Source organism: Polistes dominula, unplaced genomic scaffold (genome assembly GCF_049000335.1).
Source record: "Polistes dominula isolate Pdom_NZ unplaced genomic scaffold, Pdom_raw_medaka contig_12, whole genome shotgun sequence".
Taxonomy (NCBI): Eukaryota; Metazoa; Arthropoda; class Insecta; order Hymenoptera; family Vespidae; genus Polistes; species Polistes dominula.
The window spans coordinates 1,256,808-1,272,127 of NW_028301116.1; the positions used below are offsets into that span (position 1 = coordinate 1,256,808).

The 15,320-nt window shown below is 30.3% G+C and overlaps 2 protein-coding genes and 2 non-coding genes across 4 annotated transcripts; all 4 read right to left on the reverse strand.

Moving 5' to 3' along the window:
• Positions 1-573: 573 nt before the first annotated feature.
• LOC149031047 (uncharacterized) lies at positions 574-1,589 on the reverse strand. The gene is made up of 2 exons (XM_089176842.1): positions 1,055-1,589; positions 574-683 (listed from the first exon to the last, which is right to left on the reverse strand). The coding sequence occupies exon 1, from the start codon at positions 1,427-1,429 to the stop codon at positions 1,061-1,063; it is 369 nt and encodes a 122-aa protein (XP_089032968.1). The 5' UTR covers positions 1,430-1,589; the 3' UTR covers positions 574-683; positions 1,055-1,060.
• A 1,121-nt stretch (positions 1,590-2,710) lies between these two features.
• On the reverse strand, positions 2,711-2,872 carry LOC149031048 (U1 spliceosomal RNA). Its single transcript, XR_016178124.1, has one exon. It is a non-coding gene; the product is annotated as a U1 spliceosomal RNA (small nuclear RNA).
• A 1,968-nt stretch (positions 2,873-4,840) lies between these two features.
• Positions 4,841-5,002, reverse strand: LOC149031049 (U1 spliceosomal RNA). Its single transcript, XR_016178125.1, has one exon. It is a non-coding gene; the product is annotated as a U1 spliceosomal RNA (small nuclear RNA).
• A 610-nt stretch (positions 5,003-5,612) lies between these two features.
• On the reverse strand, positions 5,613-6,710 carry LOC107070146 (uncharacterized). The gene is made up of 3 exons (XM_015328054.2): positions 6,570-6,710; positions 6,034-6,381; positions 5,613-5,767 (listed from the first exon to the last, which is right to left on the reverse strand). Exons 1-3 carry the CDS (start codon positions 6,601-6,603, stop codon positions 5,736-5,738), a joined length of 414 nt encoding a protein of 137 aa, XP_015183540.1. The 5' UTR covers positions 6,604-6,710; the 3' UTR covers positions 5,613-5,735.
• Between the last annotated feature and the right edge of the window lie 8,610 nt (positions 6,711-15,320).

Genomic DNA, 15,320 nt, shown 5'->3' on the forward strand with positions numbered 1-15,320 from the left:
CAGGGTTTGAGCTCATCTTTTGTTTATATTTCATATTCACGGCATTATTATGGTATGAAAATATATATATATGATATGAATACAATATGATAAGATAAGCTGCATAAAGTTTCATTTCCTAAACAGTAATAATAAATAGTTAAAAGTACATATTGCAAGGAATAAATAAATTATTATCATTATTTTTATAAGATAAGTAAACTGTATTTTTCTATTTCTGTAAAAAGATTTTAATTTCATTTTTCAATGTTATTCCTTAAAATTTTACAATCATAAAAGTTTGTAATAGAAATACTTACACTATATATATTTCTCTTCTCTCTCTTGTACACTTAACACTTTGTTGACCGGTTCCGAGTTAACTCGTGTTTCTGTGTAGCCGAACGTTGCTGACCGGTCACGAGTTGACTCGTGATGCGCTTTTCTTTCGCATCACGCTATTTAAGGGGACGTTCCACCTGAAGCACCCAAAAAAAAGGCTATTTTCACGAATTTTTTCCAAGAAAACTATAAAAGATACAGATATAAAAGTTGTTGGGTTTGTTAAATTGAGTCTTAAATTACATAAATAAATTTTTGTTTTTTCATTTTAATTAATTTTTTATTGCAAAAACAGTAGTTTAAAAAAACACCTCAAAACTTTAGTGCTTTGGTAGCTCCATCAGAACTTGAGAATGGGCTACCTAAAACATAAAAGTAGGTTAAAAAATAGTAGCATAAAAAAAGGTTTTATATTCTGTATGACTTCAGCTACAAAGTGACAGTAATATATGAAATTTTATCAATAAATAAAAAAATGGTGGACAAATTACAAAAAAAAAACGTTAAAATGACCTTTTTTTCGTTGTTTTTGACTAAAAATAAATAGTAAAAATTAAAATTAAGAAAAGATTTAGTGTCACTTTGTTACAGCTCATGTGTAGAATATGTGGATTAAATTTTATAAGAATCGGCTTACTGGTTCGTGAGATACGATGGAGCTAGTATTTTAAAACGTAGTTTCGAGAAAAACGCGTTTAAAGTTTTTTTTACTTAAAATAGTGAAAATTCTTACCTAAACTTAATCTGCGATGCCTGGACTGTACAAAATACCTTCTTCTTGTTCATATTCTTCAATTTTTTCCAGTCTTGCCTTCTTCCACTTTGATCTGGCATCTTTTGAGCACTCAGAGCTTCGACGGTTCGCAGATTCGATACGTCGGTCGTCGCGTCTTTTAGCAAAGTCGATCGCTCCTGGCCCAAGTTTCATGCCCATCGTTTCCATTATCTTCATCACTGTTCGAAATTCTTCGTTGAAGATACATGCCGAAACTTTGCACGCAATTTCAACAACTTTTTTGCCGTTAAACATGTGTTTAGGTGCCATGTGCCTTAGATTTGAGGTACTTTCACCAGTCGATGGAACACTTAGAATGCTTCGGCTTGGCATCAGTCGAAATTTTGTGGTAGTATCCTGCCCAAATCTGGTTACGCATATCCTATGAAGAATTCAAATTTCTTCTGACTGCTAAACCGTAGATCTCTGAGAGTTCTTTCATCAATTTGATTGTAAATTTTTAGTTTTTACTTCAGGAACTTTTTTCACAACAGTCGCCTTTCTCTTCACTACTGTTTTTGCTACGGTTCTTTTTTTTTTTGCGGTTCGGCGTTTTTCTTTTAAATTTTCTTCTTTTGTATGAGAGCTTTTCTTGCCTTATTAGAGCGCTTAAAAATACATTTTGCCACATGCAAAATACACTTCAACTTTTTAACAATGAAATCTTCACCGTATGGATGATAATAAAGCAGCATTTTAAAAGTCTTGGAGTCTCCGTAGCCGATATAAGAACCGTGCGCGCCGAACGCTCAGGAGAGCGGTCCGAGATAGTAACGTTCAGGCAGCAAAAAAATGTAGTTAGAGACATCGGATCCTTTTGAAATTTTAACACAATATTTCTAAATATATATACATTCGAAATATGTAAAAAAAAAAATTCAATTTTTTAAAAATTGCAAGATGGAACGTCCCCTTAAATGGAAAACGCAGCGAAAATAAATATGACAATAACAGATTTTTTTGCACTATTGTTATATTGTTTATCATACAAAGAAGAAATATTTAAAGTCTAATAATAAGTAAAATCTATTAAAAATTACTTAAATTGTTTTACTTTTCAATTCAATTACGAAGTAATAGCCGGTGACATGAAATAAATTCTTTAAAAAATAGCCGGTCAAAAAAGTGTTAAGAGAAAAATGTAAAATTGCAGTTAGGATTGCACTTGATCATTTGTTCATAAATTATGACACTTCAATGGTTATACTCGACGACATTTATTGTAAGTGTAAAAAAACGATATGCCCCTTCCTTTATTACGACGAACAAAGTAGTGTTAAATAGTGTTAGCAGGATTAAGGGGTTCTCGTTTAAGTAGTTACAATTAAAGGCATAGATAGAAAATTACTTAAATAAGTTTTCTTAGATAGAAAACTATGAAAATATCCTTACACAGTTCTTATATGACAATTCACGAGTAAGAAACTAAATTTATTTATAAAATTTAGGTACATAGAGAATTTAGTTAATGAAAAGGTTAGGTTTTGTTATGTACACATTAACTAAAATCAAAATTTTTCAGTAGAATCATAAAACTTCTACCAATTTTACTGAGTATCATAAAATTGCTAGGAGAAGAGAAGAGAGGGGGAAATTTTGTTTAATTTAGTTTATCCGGGATAGCGCGAACGCAGTCCCGACTACCAAAAATTATACGCCCGAGATATCCACATTAGGGATATTCGCAAGGGTCAGCTCAACCGAAGTGCAATGGAAGAGCCTCGCCCTGGAGGAACCGCCTTCATGATCACGGTATCCCCTGCGCCAGGTAAGTATGCTTTCCCTCGTTCTTTCAGGGTATTTCAATACTCCCAGTCATTCTTTTACTTTCGAGAAAGGACCCTACTCATGCGCATCATAGCGACGAGTTCTCAAACTAAACCTGAACAACGTGTTCGATCCAACCAACAACCCCTCTCTAAATTTTGGTAATATTCCAACTTAACCCTCCATGATCTATAAAAAAGACTAATTAAAGTCTTTTTCAATGAATTACAATATTGAACTCTTTATCGTTCATTTATTTTAGCTTCGTTTATTTCCAAATTCTTCACTTCCTATTTCTGTTAATAACTTATCCAATACTGATACGTTCAATGCTGTGAAAACTAACACAATTACCATTATAGTATTTATTCTTGTGTTTAAATCAAGGGTCAGGAATTTTTCAATAACGAAATAAACCATTTCAAAGAAAAAAAAAAATAAAACAAAATTTAAAAAAAGCCACAACTTTAATCCGATTTATTTTGTTCTACTTATTTCAGTAATTGCAAACATATATGCTATAGAAGTATATGTTTTTTAGTATTATTTCTAACATTTTGAAAAGAAAACACATATACTTTTTTAATATATTTCAAATCTAATATAAAATATATAAAAATAATTTCTTTTTTTTTTACTTTCATCTAAAAAAACATTTATATGTATTTATATTATATTAGATAAATACATTCGATTTGTATAAAACCGGTTCTAGCTTTTTCTGTGGGGCACACGGATATTCCCCTCTGGTCGGAATTATTTTCACTTGCACAACGGGTGACGTATGCTCAATCAATTATTGCTGGGAAACTCTAATCCAAAGGATTCAGGGTTTGAGCTCATCTTTTGTTTATATTTCATATTCACGGCATTATTATGGTATGAAAATATATATATATGATATGAATACAATATGATAAGATAAGCTGCATAAAGTTTCATTTCCTAAACAGTAATAATAAATAGTTAAAAGTACATATTGCAAGGAATAAATAAATTATTATCATTATTTTTATAAGATAAGTAAACTGTATTTTTCTATTTCTGTAAAAAGATTTTAATTTCATTTTTCAATGTTATTCCTTAAAATTTTACAATCATAAAAGTTTGTAATAGAAATACTTACACTATATATATTTCTCTTCTCTCTCTTGTACACTTAACACTTTGTTGACCGGTTCCGAGTTAACTCGTGTTTCTGTGTAGCCGAACGTTGCTGACCGGTCACGAGTTGACTCGTGATGCGCTTTTCTTTCGCATCACGCTATCTATATGGAAAACGCAGCGAAAATAAATATGTCAATAACAAATTTTTTTGCACTATTGTTATATTGTTTATCATACAAAAAAGAAATATTAAAAGTCTAATAATAAGTAAAATTTATTAAAAATTACTTAAATTGTTTTACTTTTCAATTCAATTACGAAGTAATAGCCGGTGACATGAGATAAATTCTTTAAAAAATAGCCGGTCAAAAAAGTGTTAAGAGAAAAATGTAAAATTACAGTTAGGATTGCACTTGATCATTTGTTCATAAATTATGACACTTCAATGGTTATACTCGACGACATTTATTGTAAGTGTAAAAAAACGATATGCCCCTTTCTTTATTACGACGAACAAAGTAGTGTTAAATAGTGTTTTAGCAGGATTAAGGGGTTCTCGTTTAAGTAGTTACAATTAAAGGCATAGATAGAAAAATACTTAAATAAGTTTTCTTAGATAGAAAACTAATGAAAATATCCTTACATAGTTCTTATATGACAACTCACGAGTAAGAAACTAAATTTATTTATAAAATTTAGGTACATAGAGAATTTTTAGTTTATGAAAAGCTTAGGGTTTGTTATATACACATTAACTAAAATTAAAATTTTTCAGTAGAATCATAAAACTTCTACCTATCTTACTGAGTATCATGAAATTGCTTGGAGAAGAGAAGAGAGGGAGGAATAATTTTGTTTAATTTAGTTTATCCGGGATAGCGCGAACGCAGTCCCGACTACCAAAAATTATACGCCCGAGATATCCACATTAGGGATATTCGCAAGGGTCAGCTCAACCGAAGTGCAATGGAAGAGCCTCGCCCTGGAGGAACCGCCTTCATGATCACGGTAACCTCTGCGCCAGGTAAGTATGCTTTCAAGTCGTTTTCAATGATACTTATACACAACGAACTTCGTTATAACTGCGAGTATATGTCCGACCATGCGCAACATAGCGGCAAGCTACAGAACTAAGAGTTGGTGAAGGAGTTGAGGTCACTAGCAGCAGCAGTAGTTCGATAGAGTGGGGATACCCGGAAAGTTACAACGTGACTACACGATTTCAAAGAGAGATATATAAAATGGAAATAATTCATGATACAAAGAAGAAAAAGAGATATATAAATAGAAGATATGTGTTTACTCGCTTATCAAAATCACACATTAACCCTTTGAGTGCTATGGACGTATATATACGTTTGGTAAAAATAACTAGCGTGGTCTATCGACGCATATGTGTCTCTTTGTTAACATTAATGTAAAATAATTTAATATTTATATTAATCAATTAAATAATATTCAGAAACAAAATCTTTAATTATTAAATATAATTTATTATTAAAATCTGGTTAATAATAAATTATTCTGTTCCTACAAAACATTTTAGGTAAAAGTATTCAGCACTCAAAGGGTTAAACCTGATTTTTATACATTCATTCGAATTTATTTTTAACATAATGACAAAAAGGCTTATCATTACACCTTATACTCTTATAGAAAATATAATTTTATTCAATCTTTATGAGATACATTTATATATATATATAGATAGATAGATATTAGATAAATGTTTGATATTTTTCCTTCCTTGATTGTTTTTTTCTCTTTAACAAGGACCATCCCACAATTTGTAGTAATCTATGCAAAGAAATTAATTAACTAATTACTACGCATATCAAATTATACAGACTTTTAATAACTGATAATTTAAAAAGCCAATGATAAGAAAAGAAAGATATTAAGATGTTAACGAAAAACGAAAAAAAAAACAAAAGTATATTTATATATGTATATATACTCTTAAAAAACATTAAAACTGTTCTTTTTTAACAGGAGACAGTATTTTAATCTTTAATTATTATATATTTTTTTTGTCTCAATTAAGATAAAATATAATTACTTACTCGTTCTATATATAGCATTAATAAATCTCGTAATATTCTTGTGTTTTTGCGTAGCAATACGAAAACGTGTACATTGGTTGTAACAAAGCATGTGACACATGCTCGGAAAGGTTTTATCTTCTAAGTCGCGATCTCTGGCACAAATTATTGTTCCATCATCGTTGATTTCTTTTTCATTCGTTTTTTTTTCATCTGTAATTATCGGAGTAGTAGTAGTCATTTCCTTTTCTTTAAGATCAATCGTATTCTTCATGTTCATCTCATCGCAATGATTACAGTCACAAGTCAAAATATTTTCCTGTATCGGTGAGGATACGCATAGGATGATGATCGCCATTACGACGAACGCTGTTTTAAAAACAAAACCCTTTCGTTTGTACACATTTCATACATCTTATTTGAAATAAAAAAAAAAACAAAAGGACAAAAAAACAAAAAAACAACAAACAAATTTTGTTTTTTCTAGTAACTTTATATTATTATTCATTTGCTTGGATAAATATTTGAATAAATATGCATTATATCTCAGTGCTTACTAAATATAATAACTGTCGCACGATTTAGAAACATATTTCAAGATTGAAAATGAATATCGAAAGTGCAATAAGATCGATATAGGGTGACGGACTCTTAAAAACTTTCCGTTCGATTATAAGTTAAGTCAGAACGTGACTGTATTGATATCAGAAACATTAACACATTGACCTCTGATCTTAAGTGAGAAGAAAAATTATTATGCGTGCGCATCCTCAATGATAACTCAAACATACAGAAATGGTATGAAATTGAATATTTTGATGAACAAAAAGAAGTGTGTGTATCGATGCCAATAATCAAACAATATTCCAATTAAGATTGCAAATCTTTCAATTTATTGAATCCAATCTGTTTATCAATGATATGAATCTTCTTCATCTATTGATGAACACTTGTATTTCTTACAATTTAATATTTAAAAAAAAAAAAAGAAAAAGTACAAGCAAATTCCATTTGAGAGAAATCTTATTCTACGCGATTGTATTCAAAAATTTTCCCGCCGTTCAATACTTCATGTTATGATTGACTGGTGTAACAAATTAAAGGTTGAATCTTTGTCAAGGAGAAAGGTAATTACATTTAAACAACATTCGATTTAGTTGATTTAATTAACACATTGTAGCGCTACATTAGACATATTTCTCGCTAGTGAATCATTACAAGATATTGTTGAAAAGGATGGAAATGAGTAATGGAAATTATTGGGAATTTTTTTCTGTACCTCTTGCTAGTTAGACGTGATCATGAAGGCGTCTAACCAGGGGGATGCTCTTTAAGAAGATAGACATTGCGTAAAAGAGCAAACCTCTGCGAATATCCTAAAGAAGAAGGATCATCCGGGCAAAAACTTTTGGTAGTTCGGGACTGCACAAGTGCAGTCTCGCAGAATATAATTTAAAAATAAATCAACTTATTTAGCTTTTAAATATCCCTCACCTCCCTACATATTTACACTTTATTTTTCGAGGTTTTTTCTTCTTTTGTTTTTTTTTCACCTAACTAAATTACGCCTAATGCAATAAAACCCTGGTGGTTTGCATAATAAGCTACTACTGGATACCTGTATATGATGGAGTGAGGTGAGGGACTTGGTAAATATTTCAAATGTTACAGAGAAGATTCTACGACGTCTGTGTAAGTCCCCTAACATCTTTCGATGTATAGTATGATGGGAAGGATGAGAGAGAGAGAAAGAGAGAGAGAGAGAGAGAGAGAGAGAGAGAGAGAGAGAGAGAGAGGTCATGAACTGTAAAGAAAAAGGAATTAAACAGAAAAGTAGTGCACTCAATTCACCTGCCGACCGATTCGGAATATAAACTTTCAAATTAACCTATTCGAGACGACAAAGAAGAACGCACGCATAATATTTGCATATCTTAATAATAAAGAACAAATCCCGATTAGATTCGTTATTATTATTACTACTATTATTATTACTACATGGTTAGAGATCGAAATTTATACAATGAAATTCTACGTAATAATAACACCAAAGTCCTCTCATCTTTATTTTAAAACGGTACTTATAGAATGTCATATTTTAAATATAATATCTTTGGTATAATAAAATATGCACCATTCAATTATTATATATATATATATATATATATATATATATATATATATATATATATAGGGAATTTTATTTAGGGTGAGAGGTGCAAGGTGAACATACATCCAGTTTAATCCTACTAATAAGATTTATTTAAAACAGGTATTAGAAAAGTACAATAATAGTTTCACAATCTTACGATTACAATTTAGATGAGCGACTGTATTCTTACAACTGATAACGACTTATAATACAACTGCGATTGTTACGACTGATGACTAACTAAGGCTAAAACTTCTTTCTACATATTTTATATCAGAAATGACCTACACCCCTTTGAAGAGGGAAGGAGCTTACGAATCTTATTGACCAATAGCATAAGGATCCACCCCATAATCCACCGACGGGTACAGCCTATGGTTTTTGGTAGTGATAAACTATGCATAACGAAACTTGATCTAGAATATCAGAATGTTACTTCTTTTATGGTATCGTACGTGCTTAGATAGAAATGTGAAACTCCTCAAAGGTCTCGACACTGCACAAAGGGTTTTCATCGCACCAATATATCTCGATAATTTTTAGGTTTGTTTATAGTTTTATAGCCCTCCTAATCTTTTCTTTTAGTCTCTGAATAGAGTTTTCCTTTCCAGAAAATAAAATATAAAGAAAAGAACTGAATACTAGTTTTTCGTCTACATCTTCGACACTTAAAACTCTCCTACATATATATACATATACTGTATATAGAAAAATAAAAGTACATATATATAAGGGGTGGGAGAATTAAAGTGATACGATTTATAATATTAAAATCAATGTTATTATTATATAATCTTTTAAGTTAATAATTTTCCTTTGCAAGGAAACAAAATCCTTCTTCTTTCATTTTCCAAGAGGATGTCGCTGCGCGATTTGTGTACATCTTTGAAATAATATCGCATGACAATAGACGTTTTCTAACAGCTGACAATCATTTAATGTTGCGACTTATGAACTAATTTGCATTTTATCCTGAGCATCCATTGTTTGAGGTTATTGTTGATGAGAGGGGCTTAACGTATCCGTTCGAAGTTACAAACTGGCACAAGAGAAAAAGAGAGAGAGAGAATGAGAGAGAAGGAAGGAAAAGCCCTCGTCAATTTCTAAAGCGCGTCTAGGTATTCTCAAAAGCGCTTAGTTCAAGAAGAAGAAAAAGAAGAAGAAAAAAAAAATCGCTATTTCTTTCATTGAGTTTAATTTTCAAAGAACACGAAAACCTTTATAAAATCTTAAAGATCAAATGATGATAACAGTTTACGAAATCAATGTAAAAGTTCCTGAATTCATTGATAATTGAATTTCACATATATATAAAATATATAAAAAAATTTTATATATAGTATAAATACTATTATATTACTAATATATTATATATTAATATTATATATAATAATATATATTATATATAGTAAAAATTTTATATAAATATAAATATATATATATATATATATATATATATATATATATATATATATATATATATATATATATATATATATATTATTTTTATTTTATTATATATTTTAATTTATATAAATATATTCACATTATCAAAATAACCAATATAAATAGATTTGGTTTTTGTTTTTATTATATATATTTACATATAGTATATTCAAAATATTTTCTAATACAAAATGTCTTTTTTTTTCTTTTTTTTTTTTAACGAATCATCTGACGAATAGCGAAGATCAACGTTTGAATCAAGTGGAATAGAGAGTACCATATTCCAATTTTTCGATGACATACTTCTCCTTCTACTATTCTACTACCACTTTCCATCTCTCGAACTTACTCACATTCTATCTTCCTTTCTCTCTCTCTCTCTCTCTCTCTCTCTCTCTCTCTTTTCAACCTTCCCCACCTCCCATTCACGACACTTGTTTCTATTATGCGCAATAGAAACGAAACGAAACGAAACGTGAAATTCGATGGAGTTTCCTGGCCAGTGAGGGATGAGGTGAGAAGAGGCTGGCAAGAGGTCACGGAAAATTGTCAATCAATGCGACCCATCTAGGCTTGATTACAACTTCACCATCGTGTTCCTAGTTTGTTTGAGCTCCGAGGATCGGTTGACCGAATTTTTCTACTGGACTCGTGAAATTTGGTTATCTTCGTACCCCCGAATATAAATATTCGCGGTTTTAGCTTTCTACCTTGTGTGCCAAGAAAATTTTTCCCTTCGTTTTGCATCACTATTCCATGTTATAAAATATTTTTACTCTTCGTATTCGGATGAATCTCTTTAGAAGATACATATATAACCTCGAATAAAAAAATAAAAAATAAAAAAAACATCTACATTTGTTCATAAAATATTAAAATTTTATCGATCTATACGTCCTTCCAAACTTTTGACTTTACTCATACCTTTCGTTTCCTTTTCAAATATTATTTTCAATATATATATATAGTAAGATATTTATGTCCGATAATAGTTCACTTTTGTATGTAGAGAGAAAAAGAAGAGTTTATGTCAAAGAACTTTCAATTTGATAAATTTAACTTCAATTACGTAGAGAAATAAAAAAAAAAATATCATGTGTGCAGATCACAAGTGTTAGAAATAAAACCTTCTTAAAAACCAAGCTTCGAGAGAATGAGTCAAATGCAGAGTATCAGAAATAAGATAATTGTAGGGTTTATTTATTATAAAAAAAAAAAACAGCTTGGATTGTCGTTAGCTTTTTTTTCAAATTACCCCCATTCTAAAGAAGTTTTCACTTAATAAAAGAATTTCATTCTAAAAGGATACCATTTAATTTTCTTCAACTTGTCACAAAGAACTCCTACGTTGTATATAAATTTAGAAAAAGAAGAAAAAGATGAAGTAGATGAAGAAGAAGAAGGAAACTGTCAACCTGAATCGTTTTAATCATGGTAGATTGATCCTTTTGTGACAACGATCGAAAAAAAAGAATGAAAAAAAGAAAGAGAGAGAGACAGAGAGAGAGAAACAAAAGATATTATTAACATCGTTGGAAAGACGTCATTAATGATGAGCTCAACAACTCTTTTGCTAAATCAATAATCTCTATAGATGTGCAACGAGTCACGACACGTGACGACCTACGTTCTCATCCCCTATTCAGAGAACGTTTTTCACTTACGAATTACTCTCTTCGATGATAATAATAGCGAACATCCCCTTTACGTTGAATGAACGTCCATCTAGTTTCTTTCTTCCTGAAGAAGCGTGTGTGTGTACATGTGCGTGTGCTGCGTACATGCACACGACACACAATGTCATGGATGTCCAGATGCGACTATTTGATTTTCGATCGAACGAATGCATCATCTTTGATACAATGGCTTACATACAGTGAGTTAAAAAAATATTCCAACTTTTTTTTTTTTTTATAAATTCAATATCGAGAAAAATGCATTGTGTGAGATATATGTATAGAAGTTTAGTAAAATTAATATATAGTAAAATTAATTTATTTTATGTTGTAGTTTTGATAAAGTTTTATTATGTTTCTTTATCTTATTTATAAAAAATAAATATATATTATTATATATATTTTTAATATAATATATTATATAATAAATATAAAATTATATTTATATACTATATTAATATAATATTAATATACTAAATATATATTAATATATATTAAGTAAATTAATTAAAATTATATTAAAATTATAAAAATTATATTTTAATAAAATTATATATGAAATTATAAATTATATTAATATATATCTGTTTTGTATATTTTTTTTTCTTAGGTAATTCCAATTTCGAATTATTTTCAAATAATTTTCAATAATAATAAGTTTTATGATATAATATTAATAAAACATATTTCCTAGGTTTCCATAGTATCAATTTTATATATATCATTAACATTTAATTTTAAGTATTAATAGGATTACCTATAAAAAAAAAGAAACTTAAAGGGGTTTGTATATCTTTAAACGAATACTTTGATTTTCTTCATTCTCATCTCTCTCTCTCTTTCTCTCTGTCTCTCTTTGTATGACGTATTAATTTCTTAACTTTGAAAATAGTAACCACCTATGCAAACGATGTTCCGTAATTACTCGTGCTTTGTGTGTAACAGAAGCAACAAGGTCGATACACGCGTTCGCGATTATGTATGTTGCAAGAAAAGCACTCGATCGTAGGATACGAGAATGAACGAGTCACGTGCATGCATAGAGTCTGTCACCCTTCTTTTCATTCATCGTCCTGACTTCGAGCATGACTTCATTACCTTTTAAAGATATTTTTATGACATACTACACGCTTCATACACGATCGTTAGCTCGACCTTATTTTACATACTTTTATAATTAGAAGAAATATTAAAAAACAGGAATAATTATATGATTATCGGCTAATATAAGCGATTTATTTTTAAACGTAAAAACAACTTTAATAAAAACGTCAAAAGACGTTTTCTTTCTTTTCTTCTTTTTTTTTACCAGTTTATTCCTATAATAATTACATCTAGGGTCAAAATAAATAATAAATGATATTTCAGTAAAGAGTGATTCAAAAAGATGATTTTCTTCTTTCTAATATGTGTGCTGCAGATCACACAAGTTAGAAGTAAAACCTTCAAAAAAACAAATTTCGAGAAAATGAAATGAGTGCATTAGTATTAGAAATAGGATAATTTATTATATAATATTATTATAATATTATTTTTACTTTTTTCTAATTAATTATTAATTAATTATAAAAATTCGCGCCTGTAGATATGCAACCCTCCATACACACTTTGAAAATATTACTTGCGAGCGTTATCTCGCAGGACAGAAATTTTGTTCAGCTTAAATTGTTTATACACGCTTGTATTACAAGTTACCTATCTTTCGGGCAAGAAAATTTCCGTCCCAATAGATAGCGTTCGCAAGCAACATTTTCAAAATGTGTCTGGAGGGTTGCATTCCTATAGGCGTTATGTTTTTATAAATAATGATAAAAATTGAACTTTAATTTTGTAATTAATACATTTCGTAGTATGCAGTCTCACACAAACGCACACATATACAACGCTTAGTAGCCAGGAGTGTGGATTACGAAGATTTCACTTAAAAAACAAAAAATTAATAAAATCTCGAAGAAAAAGAATATACTGGAATAATGATATAGCAAAATATATGTACGTCGAACAGTTTGCAGAAAACGACAAGGATAACCAAGCAAGTAATAACGAAAAAAGAAAGAAATACAGTAGTATTAGCAGACGTAAAAGAAAATACTATACGTGACGTGCTCATAAAACGGGTAAAGGGAGTTGAAGAGAAAGGGAAGGAAATTTAATCGGTCTCAGCGATAATGGGTGCGATGCTGAAGAAGAAAGAAGAGACGAAGAAATTTAATTAACCGACCACTTAAAGGAAAAAGGAAATTTTATCGCGTTTCCAAAGAATCATGAACGAACGAACGAAAGAAAGAACGAACGACTGCTGCCGCTACTGCTGCTGCTGCTGCTGTTCTGCTGCTGTTCTGCTACTTCTGCTGCTTCTGCTGTCGCTATTACTGAGAACATCCTAGCAACGACGTTTCTACTTTCTTCGAGACGAAAAAAAGGAAGAAAGAAAGAGAAAAAAAAAGAAAAAAAAAGAAGAAAAAGATAAAAAGTAAAAGAGACACGAGGATGTAAAAGATGACACCCCCTTTTAGAATTCTAGACTTCCATTGGAAATCTACATTTAAGAGGGAAACCCTTAGCTAACGTTAGATCGTAACCGTACCAGCTAGCGAGTAATTCTGCTGAGTATTTTCCTTCAATATCGTCATTCGTGTCGCGACAACGCGAATCTAACGTATGTAACTGTCTTTTATATATATATACGTAACTTTAGGAACCTTTACTTAAGTATATAGCGTAATTATAGTAACATCTAAAAGTTAAGAAATTGAATCAATTGTGAATTTATTCGACGAGCCTTCGATCCCATTATCGGATAACATTTTCTTTTTTCTTATTCTTTTTTTCAAAGACGACTTCCCTTAAGACAGGGATAACTTTCTTTTTATCTAGACACGCAACTTCTTGAAAAAAAAAAACCAATCGATAAAAATACTCGGGAAAAGAAAGAAATTTCATATTAATGAAGTAAGGTTTTTTTGTTCAATCTTTTTTTTTAAAACAATCGATAAGAAAAAAAAAAAAAGAAAGAAGGTATATTAATTTAAAAACAAAAAAAAAGTGTTCCACATTCACATTCAACTCATATCAACTCGTTTCTAATAAAATTTACCCATCCAGTGCCCTTTTTTTTTTCTATGTTTTTTTTTTCTCTTTTATTCTTTTTCCTTTTTATGACACATTTTCCATGACGCATATCACCTATCCATTATGCAAATTCGTTTTAATAGTTAACTCATATAATCCACGTATCGGGAAGCAGATATTAATGGGCCACGATATTCGTACCGGGATAATGCCGTTGCATGCTGATGAGTAACGTTCATTACGGGAGCATTAGTTGGGATAACGTGTGTGCAAGGATGCGAACTAATCCTGGATTGATAAGTAGAATTCTCTACGTGCTAACAAACGTTCATAACGATTCGGAATCTTGCCGAGTTGGCAACACTTTGCGTTTGTAAAGATCCTTTGCGTTTGAATTGAAGGAACTGCGATATCCTCTTGGGGGGCCCCGTTTTCTGTCTGTTTGCATCTTCAAATTATATTCATGATGAGAGGGAGGAAAGAAAACTAATAGAAATAGAAAGAGAGATAGATAGATAGATAGATAGATAGATAGATAGAGAGAGAGAGAGAGAGAGAGAGAGAGAGAGAGAGTGATCGATTCGTAGCCAATTATTTGAACAAATTCAAATGCACAATTCTCTAACATAATCGTAAGAACTTTCAAAGTACTTCAATACAGAATAATAATAATAATAATATTAATAATAATAATAATAATAGGAATCACGTCGAGTATAACCAAAATATCAGTTATCTTTTAGTAGTATTAATCTGATATCGAGATATAAACTAAAAGTGTACGATATACTATACTACCAAACACTGACAAACTTTAAAGCCATATAATACTAACTTTACGAGTCTCCTTCGTGTCACCGTCACAGAGAAATTCGTAGTGGTATTGATTTTACAGAGTCGTGAGACAAACGATGTCAGGTATACGAGTCTTTTGCGGATTAGCACAGGGTGGGGAGGTATGA